General features: G+C 40.3%; 1 protein-coding gene across 1 annotated transcript in view; it reads left to right on the forward strand.

The window, feature by feature from the left end:
* Positions 1-12920, forward strand: part of C6H11orf53 (chromosome 6 C11orf53 homolog) — a 40194-nt gene that overhangs the window by 25569 nt on the left and 1705 nt on the right. Inside the window, exons 3-4 of the mRNA XM_037839797.1 lie at positions 9682-9724; positions 12198-12496. Coding sequence (XP_037695725.1) covers positions 9682-9724; positions 12198-12496 — 342 coding nt within the window. The remainder of the gene's footprint in view (positions 1-9681; positions 9725-12197; positions 12497-12920) is intronic.

Below are 12920 nucleotides of genomic sequence, written 5' to 3' on the forward strand. Positions count from 1 at the left end.
TTCAGTATTACAGAAATGCATGCATTAATGTTTTCATGGTAAATTCCCTTCCCCACCAGAGGACTTAAACCCGGCTTTTAATCTCAGTTGACCGATACACATTTGGAAGCCCTAGGCAATCCACCGACTCCTTTTATGTCTCAATCATACATCAGTAGCACAGTACCTACTGTTGCCAGAGGCCGGTGATAATGGGGACAGGGTGCACAAAACAACGAGTAAGCCCCCTATAACCCAGGCTTTGTAGACACAAGGTAAGTGTTTTTGAGGATAAATGTTTCAAGTAAAAATTCTTATTGGCCCTAGAATTGCACCTTTACAATGTGCTGTTAAATTAAATCATTTAAGAGTGTAGTGTTTATTTTCTTTGTAAATAGAGTAGTATGAGCAAAACATGCCGGCTGCCTCCTTTCATAGAGGAATCAGAGGGAGCGTTGGTGATAAAGAAAGAGAGAGCCCTGCTTCAGTGCAACTCCTGGGGCAGGTGGTGAGTGCCCTTGGCACCTACGGGGCCAGCATCAGTCTATGCCAGGCTGGAAACTGATGGCAAATAGAGGAGGAGGGTATAAACGTCCCCAGCCAGCCTCCTCCTGGACTGCTGGACACCCACATCCTGGCACGCTCAGGCTCTCATCGTTGGATCTCTATTCAACTACAAAAGCTGACACGCTCACCCAGCAACCACTATGACCCATCCTTTCCAGCACCAGATTAAATTTCCTACAACATCACTTTCAGCATCGCTCTACATTGTTTGGGCACTTCCAAAGAACCATTGCCTGTTAAAGGACAAAGTCCAGACTCCTCAGTGTGGCTCATAAAGCCCTTTATAATCTGGCCCCTGCACACTCCTCCAGCTTCTCTTCAGCTTTCCTGTCTTCACGCTTCCTGCTCACATTTCCGTGTCTGTGACTTGCTGTCCCACACATCCGATCGTTTGCTTTTCTCCCTGACTATGACACCCCAGGTCCTATCTGCTTTCTGATTTCCTTTCATCCTCCAAAACTAGGCTCAGATATCACACACATTATGACGTGCTGCATCGCACTTCCCTAAGGTGGTAACTCACCCCCACCTCCACCCGAACCCGGTCGCCCACCCCACCACCCCACCCCACCCCCGTACCTGCCCTAAGTAGTGTTTGGTTGGAATCCAGGCTATGTCACTTACTAGTTTGGTGACCTTGGGTAAGTTCTTCAGACAGTCTATTCGTTTCCCAATCTGTAATCCAGGGATAATAATTTATAACAATCTATCCCTTTGGCTAATTTAATGAAATAATGCATGTAAGCATTTAATGCATGCAGAATACATAAAGCAAACAAATAGGTTAGTTGTTTCCAAAAAAATGATGAAACACACATACATACACACACAAATAACATTTGTGAAGGGCCTGACACAGAGTCTGGCATGCAGTAGGTAGTCAGGGAATGTGAGTCCTCTCAACCCATTTTTTTATTGCATTAATTACATATATATTTATGCAGCTGTCTTCCCGATAAAACTGTGTGCTCTCCAAGAACAGAATCCATGATTTATTCCTCTTTACATTTCCAGAAATTGCCACAATCCTGGTACAGAGTAGGCACATGATACATTTCTATTTAATCACAGAAGTGAAACTTCTGCTCCCAATAGACCAAATTGCTTATCATTCCTTGAAGAAGGGCCATACCTTCCCACCTTTTTGCTTGGTTCACTTTCTTTCTCCTCTCTGCATCCTCTTATCCTTTAGCATCCGATTCAAATCCTCCGTGCATCAATTTCCCCTTTTTCCGACCTCCAGAATATGTAGAGCTTGGTCCCCTCACCCAAAAACTAGGCACACAGTGCTCTGTGCCACAAGCTACTTTTTCCTGGGTATTAGATGTCTATATCAGTTACTTGTTGCTGCCTAAGAGTCCTGTGTTCTCTTCTGCATTGTCGCTCATTCTCCAGAAAGCTAGACAGACTACCTTAGGAGAAAGTGTTAGGGTTACATTTCAAGCAGGCAAAGGTGAAAGCTGTAAATCCTCTTAAGGTTTAGACTCTGAAATTTGCACAGCATCACTTCCAACACGTTCTATTGGTCCAAATCATAAATCCAGCTCAGATTCAAGGGGTGGAGAGATAGGCTCCACCTCTTGATGGGAGAAGCTGCAAGGAACTTGTGGCCATATTTAATTTAACCCAAAAGTCTTGTCTCCCTAAGTAGATTCTAGCGTAAGCCCAACAATTGCATTTTTTTCTAGCACCTATAGCACTTAGCTGCACCTTGCACATCAAAGGTGTCCAAAAAAGATCTGGGGTTTGATTGAGCCGCTAGTGCAGAGAACTTACCTGTTAGGTTATTGAGAGGTAGAAGGAGCATAAACTTGAGAGTCAGAGAGTCTTGGATTTAAACCCTAGTTCTGTAACTTACCAGATGGGTGACTGTGGCAGTTTGAATGTATTATGTCCCCCAAAACGCCATTATCTTTTATGCAATCTTGTGTGGGCAGACGTATTAGTGTTGATTAGATTGTAATTCTTTGAGTGTTTCCATGGAGATGCGACCCACCCAACTGTGGGTGATAACTCTGATTAGACAATTTCCAGGGAGACGTGACCCCGCCCATTCAGCGTGGCCTTGATTAGTTTACTGGAGCCCTATAAAAGCTCAGACAGAAGGAGTGAGCTTGCTACAGCCAAGAGGGACACTTTGAAGAACTCACAGGAGCTGAGAGAGGAGCTGTAGATGAGAGACAGTTTGAAGGGAGCCGTTGAAAGCAGACTCTTGCTCCAGAGAAGCTAAGAGAGGACAAATGCCCCCAAGAGCAACTGAGAATGACATTTTAAAGAGGAGCTGTGGTTTAGAGAGGAATGTCCTGGGAGAAGAGCCATTTTGAAACCAGAACTTGGAGCAGACGCCAGCCACGAGCCTTCCTAGCTAACAAAGGTTTTCTGGACGCCACTGGCCATCTCCAGGGAAGGTACCCGATTGTTGATGTGTTACCTTGGAAACTTTATGGCCTAAAAACTGTAGCTATGTAACCAAATAAACCCCCTTTATAAAAGCCAATCCATTTCTGGTGTTTTGCAATCTGGCATCATTAGCAAACTGGAAAAGTGACCTTGGGCATGTAACTTAACTTCTCTGATGTTTAGTTTCCTTTTTTGTAGAACTGACATGATAAATATCTAATTTATAATAAGAGAACATTATATAAAGCACCCGGCACATAGTAGGTGATCATAACTATAGTTTCTGTTCTTCACAGAGTATTTTTCTAATTTAGGTTTAAATTACTTTGCAATTTAGATAAGTGGCTCATAAATAAAAACCTGTTTCAAACTTTACAAAATAATAAGATTTATTAGAACATATTTGGCATGGTTTAATCACCGTAGCCCTTTCACATCAATCATAATACCACTTGTTCTAGTACACACTTGTCACATTAACTATGGCATCTAATTCTCTATGCCATTTTCTTTTAGGGGAAGAAGGTGTTCCAACCTGACATGAGTATCCATTTAAAATCTGTCACATTTGGCATTAATGTTACATTCTTTGCAAAGTTAGAGGAAAATCATGTGACCTACTATGGGTCTAAATTAATATATTAAAATGCAGTGTTAGATTGTTTAATATAATTTAAATGGCTCCATCTGCTCCTCCCCAACCATAGATATGACAACAGTGAGAAATTAAATGTATAAAGTACTGCAAATTCCTTGAAGAGAGATAGCAGGTATTGACAAGTGGCTATTATTATTATTATTCAAGTATTAATAGAAGTATCTTTAAGTTAAAGAGAGACTTTTGAAACTATATCATTACAATTAATAAATAAATTATACAGCAATGTGAAAAATCTTATGCTAGTCATAGATCCCTTCCCTGGTGTATTTCAAAATATTCCTTCAACTAGGTTGGTGCCTACAAATATTATTATAGAGCCATAAAAATGACTATAAATGTGTTCAAGGGAAACATCTAATCTTATCATTTTACTACCTTGGTGACCTATTAGTTCAAATTAACTTATTTCCATGGAAGGGCTTTTGGGCAGCTGTAAAGCTGCTGCATTAGCTACAGGAAGTTGCAGACTGGCAAATTTCATTCAAATATAAACCCCTAAATTTGGCTACCTGGCAGTGCAGGATCCTGTTGTTTGCAGTATGCAAAATAAAAATTATATACCATCTTGCTTGGCCAAATGTTATGGACTCTTCAATATTAATTTCAGTATTGTTTCTGGAGGACTGACATGGTGAAAGGCAGCCATGGGAATGTAACATCTCAAAAAACAAAGAAAGGAATGCAAGTTTTCCTTCTCAAGGGGAATAAGAACTAGTGGGCATGCTGATGTTTCATGCTTTTGCCTGTTTTTCTAACCCTATAAAAATCTGAGAAAGAGATGGGGAGAGTTAGTGCCAGCTATGAAATCTGCCTGGTGAAACGCTTCCTGGTCCTAGTGGAGACCCTTTAGAATGCTTCTGTGGTCTATGAGATGAACGGAAGTGATGCATTATCATTGCTCTTTATATTTATCCACCTAAATATTTCCCAAACCATCATAGAGGAGACAGCGCTCATTAGAGAAAGTATACACATTGAACCACATGAAATTGCAAAAATCTGTTACATTTGGCATTAATGTTACATTCTTTGCAAAGTTAGAGGAAAATCATGTGACCTACTGTGGGTCCAAAATAACCAAATATGATGGAAACATTTTATATCTTGATTGTGGTGGTATCTGCCCAAGTGTATATACATCTGTCAAAATTCATCAAATTGTACACTTAAAATTGGAGAGTTTATTATATGCAAATTATACCTCAATAAACAGACCAAAAAAAAAAAAAAAAATAGAATATCTGTTGAAGGATTTAGAAATATGTACTATATCCCAAATATATATTTATAGTATCCCAATCCCACCTGGCCCTCTTGGTGAGCTCCATAAACAATTATATAATGTCTCTCAATGTCTCCAAGTAATTGTTATATATTTTTTAATTTTAAAATTATAATGCTTTCCTATTTTTAATTTTAAGTTATTAAAATACTTGGAAAGGAGGGTGGTGTGGTGGTTATGAAGAAGGGTCTGAAATCAGAAAGGTCCATGTTTGTTCCCAACCACCACCACCACCACCACCAACAACAACAACCCATCCTAGAGAGGAACATGGGTTATTATCTCTGTGCTTCAGATTCCCCATTAGTAAAATGAGAATCATATTACTCATCTTCTTGGGTTGTCACAGAATTAAATGAGATAATTCGTTTAACACATTTAGCTCATGTGCCTAACAGGATGTTTATGAAATTCTTACATGTAAGTGCTTATGAATTACACAACTCTACTATAATGTAAATCTGTAATGGAAAATGTGGGAAATTATGGAAGAATCAAAGTCTTTGTGCTGTTTTTTAAAAAAAGGAAGGTATCTGCATCAAGGGTCAATATTTAGGAATTCAATTCTGTTTCAGGCATACTAGATGGCTAGGGAGTGGAGGGAGGGCTGTCCTACAACAAAACTGAATCCTGCAAAAACAAATTTTGATGGGTTGTTGAACTGGCAGAAAGTAAAGGAAATCTCCAAAGCTTTAGGGTGGGAGATGCCATGGGGAGATTGAGCTGAAACCAAGGCAATGAACTAAGAGGAGGTAAGCACACCACAAAGGCCAGTTTCCCTAAGGGCAGGCACCCAAATCGACTTACATGTGGAAGATTGATTCTTGAGCTGCTGGCCAGGTTGGGGAGCTGAACCTGGGACACTATGATTAATCTGGGGTACCTGTGAAATATGAACACAAATCGTCTGGAGGAAAGCAACCTTAATTTAGGACCCCAGATTTTCGCATATTAAGGTCAACCAGATAAGGGCTTCAATCTAATATCACCAAATACATGAAGAAACAAACCATCATGAGTGAGAGTCAGCATAAACAATAAAAAATAAAGTTAAACTACCAGGACTTCAGATATTAGACTTATCAAATACAGAATACAAAATAACTTAATAATGAGCACTTAAAATTACCAAGCAGACTCAAAAAAGAATCAAATAGAATTTATAGAAATGAAAAAATATATACCTATTGATATTTAAAAACCCAATGTATCAGTAAAACAGCAAATTAACTATAGTTGAAGAAAGAATTAGGGAACTGAATATCAATCTGAAAAAATTACACAAATATAGAACACAGAATCATGGATATAGAGAAAATAAAGAAAGGATAAGAGATAGGATAATCTGTTAAAGTCTAACAGTCCTCTAAATAAAGTTTCAGGAGAGAATAGGGAGAATAGAAACAAGGCAGTATTTGAAGAGATGATAGTTGAAAATTTTCCAGAACTTATGAAAAACATGAATCCCCAGATGCATGAAGAACATCCTACACCATGCTGAATAAATAAAAAGAAATCTACTTCTAGGTGAAATGAGCTGAAATTGAAGAACCCTAAAAGAAAAAGAAAATATGTTAAAGAGAAACAAAGTCACAAAGAATAACTATGAGATTAATTGCAGACTTCTCAACAGCAATCATGAAAGCCAAAAGACAGTGGAATAATATCTTTAAAGTGCCAAGGAAAAATAATTTGATAAAGCTACAGTTGTGTACACAGCAGTATTATCTTTCAAGTACAAGGGCAAAAGATCTATGATCTCTTTTGATCTTCACATGCCAAAGATCACACAGCTAATAAGAGGCTAATAAGGTAAATGAAACTGAAGGAGTTTACCACCAACATCATCTATCACAAAGGAATTTTCTAAAGGATTACTTTAGAAGAAGAATTAAACCCAGAAGGAAAGTTCAAACTGGAAGAAAGATAAGCAAAGAAAATTATGAATATGTAAATAAATCTACTACAGATTTACTTAATAAAATGATGATGATGATGATGTCTATTTTCTGAAGGTTTAATAAAAAGAACCAGGATAAAAATAGCATATACATGTAAATTAGGGGGGATTAATAAGATTTAATATCCTAAGGTTCTTGTCTATCAAATAGAAGTTTCAAGATATTGTTTGTAAAATTTGTTAAATATGCATGATAATATTTTATTGGTACTACTAAAAAAAAAGTAAAATTTACAAAGCAAGTAGAAAGCAGAATTATATAGGAGACACAGATATTTAAAAAGGAGGCCTCTTTTCATCAAATAATAAATAAAATCAACAAGATGTGTAATTGCATAATTTTTGTGGAGCTTTCAACTATTAAAATTGGGCTAGGAAGAGGGCAATTCTGGCAGTTCCATAGTAATAATGAAACCTTGGCAGAAGAAGAAAGAGAAATGTAAGAAGATGCTGCGTCAGTTGCAGTGGCATAGACTGGGCTTTGTCCATGCCGAGGGCAGAGGCAGCAGGCAGAGCTGCGACAGTCAGTGATACTGATGTTCATCAAATCAGGTGTGTGCCCTGTCTCTCACATAAGCCTCCATGCTGGACCTAGCCTTGGGCAGAGGAGTTTAAGGGAAGCAGAGGAGAGAAGGTGAGAGAAGAGCAATGGGCCATCTCCCCAGGCAGCACCACCCTGCCATACCCTACTCATAAATGGAAAGGGGCTGAGGCAGGCAGCTAAGGGTGTAGGCGTTGGCACAGGCCTTCAAGGAAAGATTCGGACAGACAGAGCTGGGAATTGGAGGGCAAAACTGAATAACAACACAGGGTCCTAGCAACACAGAAAAATGTGCCCAAGCACAAAAGCTTAAATGCTGCCTCCTTTCCTTCCCATTCAAGATGTTAGGGGACTCTGATCTGCACTCTCCACTGGCCCAAGAGTTTCTTTGTGCCACTTCAAAGTATTAACTTATTAAACAGGAAAACACATAAATCAGAACACATGCAGAGGAATATATCACAGATTTGAAAGGACATAAAATATGCATCTTAGGAATAACAGCTAACACTTATATAGTGCTTACTTATATACCAGGCACTATCCCAAGTGCTCCATATATATCTCATTTGATCTTCATATGTCCTAGATCACACAGCTAATAAGAGGCAGAGCTAAGATTCAAACACAGGCGTTCTGGTCCCAGAGTCTCCATTCTTAAATGCTGTGCTGCTTCTGAGTGGTTGGAGAATATTTTGCCTGGAGAAGATAGTATTCAAGTTGGGAAATGATGAGTTTGTCTTCAAATATTTGAAGGGCTGTAATATAGAAGAAGGGTTCAATTCATTCTGTGTGGACCAAAAACATTAGAACTAGGAAAGTGTTTTCAGCCTAAGGGGAAAAAACAGAATTTTTTTTAAGAGTCACAGGTCCCAAATAAGAAATAAGCTTCCTCAGCAAATGCTGAGTTCTCTATCACTGGAAGCTAAATGCACCTGGTGTTAATATCCATAGGGAGGATTTAGGGTGCTTGAATGAGACGGTCTACAAAATCTCTTCCAACTCTGAAGGTCTGTAGGAACTTGAGGGTCGGAACTAAGAAGTCAGCTCCAAAGAACTGGACATTAAGGACTCAACTTCAATAACATGACATTTCCACTTACTTTGCGTCTGAGCATCTTGTATCCAGAATTTGCATTTGTATAGTTTAAGCCTCTACACTCATGCAATTCTCCTTCACTTGGACACAGCGTACACATCACCTTCTCCAGGCTCCCCAACCCCTCCTCACCTAATACCAGCTTAGGTGCCCCCACAACACCCCATCCTCCCCCCACCAAGCCTCTTATCACACTATCGCGAATTGAATGTTTCGTTGTCAGTCACAGTCTGCATTCATTTCCTAGGCAGCAGGAACAAATTACCACAAAACTGGGCAGCCTAAAACAATACAAATTTATCCTTTCACAGTTCTGGAGGTGCCAAGTCCAATATTAAGGTGTCAACAGGGTTGCACTCCCTGTGGAGGCGCTAGGGGAGGATCCTTCCTTGCCTCTTCCCAGCTTCCGGTGATTGCTGGCCATCCTAGGCATTCCTTGACTTGAGCTGCGTCACTCCAACTTCTGACTCCGTCTTCACGCGGCTGTCTTCCTTCTGTAGCTGTACCTCTGTGTATCTCCTCCTCTTCCTATAAGGACAGGGTTGGATTGGCTTTGGGGCCCACCCTAATCCTGTATGACCTCATCTTAACCAGTCACATCTGCGAATAAAGCCACATTCACAGGTACCAGGGATTAGGACAATGCATCAGTTCAAATCACAATGCCCCCCAGACCCCAAGCTCACCAGACTGGGTTCCTTGAAGACTGTATCCTTATATGCCATATATTCTTATTGCGTCTGCCATGAACCATGCTCTATCCCAGGTACTGTGGACCATTTAGTCATGTGTAGCTTATATTTTATATGGAGACAGTAAAAAAGCAACTGATGCTGAAGCCATTTGCCCAGCATGATGCTAGTTATGCTTGTTTTATATATATATATATATATCACTTAGTACATATGTGATGAAGGAATATTAAAGCAAACAACAAAAAACACAGGATAAATTATTTAATTTCGTCTCACCAGTGCTTTTTGGCATATTTACCAGAATCTAAAAGTTTGGTTTCAGTCTGCCCCTTGTAAAAAAAAAAAAAAACTCTCACTTTCAATTGACCTTGCAACCAATCTCCCAAATAATGTTTCTGAGTATCAGAAAATGAATCTTGTAAAATATATTCTTAATCTTTTTTTAATTAAGATTTGCACCTAACAGACGAAAAACTTTCTCTCTCTTTGCCTTCCAGGGCAGTGTCAATTCCTCTCAGTCTCCATTTGTCCCGATGCCAAGTGAGTATTTTAATTCATAAGCAATTAATGTATTCTGTTTTGAGTTTAAATCAGGCATTTAGGCTTCCATACTTATATAATCACCTTACACCACTATCAAAATTTTGCTTCTTTAAAATAATTATTTTTAAAATACAAAATCAGTGAAGACGGACCTCATTCAGTCATTCCTGAATTCAGAATACATTCTATCTTAAAGGCAGCCTTTTTGATCCCTTGCCTGGCAGACGCATATTGGGCAATGGCAATAGCAAGAAAGCCCCAGATGAAATTTAAAAATGTCTAAAGTTCTGACACTGTGATGTGACGGACTGTGCATCTACTTTAGAACAGAAAGGAAACGAGACCTGAGGGCAGAGGGAGCACTACCATTTACTGGGATTGCACTGTGTGTCAGCCACTTAGGTCAGTGGTCTATGTTCATTTCAATACATTTGTCTCATTAAAAACTCCTGTAAGGATGGAAAAGGGGTTTTCTTAAGAACAGTGTTGGAGACTCTCATTCACATTCACACACACGTAGACAAGACCTTTCAGATCCCGAATTCAGAAGTAGCCTAGACCTTCTCCATGGTTTTGGCAGGCAGGGCTGGACAAGGCAAAGGAGCAAGAGCAATATAAGAGCTCATGAATCTGAAGGTGTCTCCCAATCATATTTACTGTCATCAGAATCTGGTTACATCTGCTCCCCACTATGTAGGAAAACTTCTGCAACTTTGCTTCCCAGAAGCATTCTTCCAGTTTTTAAGGAGAGAAATACATGCTTAAGAGAGCAGAGGTTTTTTTCCCTTTGTGGTTGTTTTCATTTGGAAATTGGAAATTTAAACATGAGAGCCTGGAAGCATTGTTTATATATCTTCCTTCTGTTCTCAACCTTAACCATTCCCATGGGCCCAAATATGTGGCATGAAACAGAACCTTATTTATTGATTTAAATTTTCATTTGCACAGATGTTGCCTGGGGAAGTATGCTTACGATGAACACCCCTACTGCAGCCTTCAAATTTGTGAACAGATTAGAAGTCTGGGGCTATAGACTTGAAGATGAAAGTGGAATACAGAGAATTGTACTATACATCCCTACAGGGAATCTTGATTTCTTCTGAATGAATGAATAAATTTACTTGTAGTTGTTGAACAAAATATTATACTACTGGGTTTACGGAAACTGGTCAATTAGAAAGATGACTGTAATTCAAGTGCAAGAGTAGTAAGCAGAACTGAAGTGCTACATCATGTAGTGAGGGCTGAAATTCTGTATATGTATGTAGATCCTGTATGACAATAGGATATGGGGTCTTGATGAATCTTGGCTCCCTGTGGAAGAGTGGGAGAGTAGACATGGACAAAACTCAGTAGTGGTCCTCTGTGGTTGGGAGGAAGGTCGAGGAAGACAAGCACTCCCTGCTCAGCCCTTTTGTGGGTGCATGGCATTGGTCTCAACTAATTACCGGTTACCCACCACCAGCTGAAATAATTTGTAAGCCACCAGTTACACAGACCTTGAGTCAAAGCCCCGAACATGTTCTAAATCATAATGTGATTCCTGCTATAACAGAGCTACAGGGTCAGAAAGAGTTTAGCAAACACAACTGTTCTTTTTTGTAGCCATTGCATTGTCATGGCCTTTAAGCAGACCCTCCTCAGTTTCAATTTCTCCCTCAGTTTCCACTAAGGGAAACTTTCCATACCAGGTGCACTCTTGCTAAACTTGCAGTTCCCTGTGGGCTGAGTGAGGGGGTTCAGTATGGCCACAAGAGGGCAGCAAATAACACAAGACTCTCCAAAGCCAGAAAATATATTGTGTATGGTCTCTATCTAACTTGACTGCACGGAAGCCATATCACCCCCAGAGCGAGCCATTCATTGAATGCCTGCTAAGTGCAAGGCACAGTGTTAAAGGTCAGTAAGCAAAGAATTACAATATGAAGCTCAACCAACCTCGGATTTGAGGATGGGTTTATACATATCACCCTATCTGGAGAGATTGAATCTCATGTAACAAAATGTCTTCTGGGGATGTCCTGCAGTTCAGAAGAAGCCACTTATTAATGGTCCTGTGTATCTGGAGACATAGCTCAGAATAGGATGCTTCATTTGATACAATGTAAATGCTAAGGGATTCTTTTGTTTATCTCTTTAAGCCTAGCCCCTTCCTAGCACAGCGCCTGGCACATAACAGGTGCATAATAAACGTATGTTGAGTGAGTGAATGAGTAAGTGGAATAAATGGATGATTGAACAGTTATTGTGCCATCTAAAGTGAATTCATTCCCAAAGACAGAGTGAACATATTAGTCATGAAATAGTTAAAAGAGGTAATGTAGGAATACTTGACACTTTGCAAGGCATTTATCTATTTAAGTTTTAGCCTTTAACACAATTTCAGATGTGGAGAAGCTCACCTGCACCAGAGATGCTTTGTCCTCACAAGGAGGAATATTTTGCTCATTTGTTTTTCACTTGGCAACAGGTTCACCGGTTATGTCAGGTTACTATGGTGTCAGAAGATCTTTCTTATCTGACTCAGACTTTCACAACACTAAACAGTTTTCAAATGACGTCTACACCTCAAGCGTCGCTAAGCATTTTTCCTGCGAAGCCTCCTCTGGGCAGAGCTACCCGGCCCTCCTGGATTCCTACTTCCCAGAGCCCTACGGAGATTACCGCCCCCCGGCCCTGACTCCCAACTCGGGATCTCTGTTCACTGCCTCACCCCTGCCGCCGCTCCTGCCGCCACCCTTCCCCGGGGACCCCACTCACTTCGTATATGTGAGTATGCAGAGATTTCATTTTTAGGGAGCAATGTAAGGTCGGGACTCACTTGGATCTGGCCCGGTCCATGCGCTTGGCAACCAGATTGAAGCCAGGTCTGGCTCACACTGGAGACCTCTGAGCTGCTCGCTGCTGCCAAAGAATTGCCGGGGCAGGGTGCACTCTGGAGGGAGCCCACCTCTAAGATCCATGTCAACCATGACAGCAAGAGCTTTTATCCAGGGCTTGGGGTGGGGAGGACCTGCCAGAATAAGCGGTAAGTGCAACTGAGTCAGGGCTTCCATCCAGTTTGTTCATTCGCTACTGATTTTGCTAGATGTTCCCTCACCTGTGAGTGCAAGGCCATGGTCATCTCTCCAGTGTGTATGGAAAGCACATGGAAGTTACCTCATAGACAGGTCTAGGCCATAATCTAGACAGG

The sequence above is a fragment of the Choloepus didactylus genome, chromosome 6 (genome assembly GCF_015220235.1).
Source record: "Choloepus didactylus isolate mChoDid1 chromosome 6, mChoDid1.pri, whole genome shotgun sequence".
NCBI classification, from domain to species: Eukaryota; Metazoa; Chordata; class Mammalia; order Pilosa; family Megalonychidae; genus Choloepus; species Choloepus didactylus.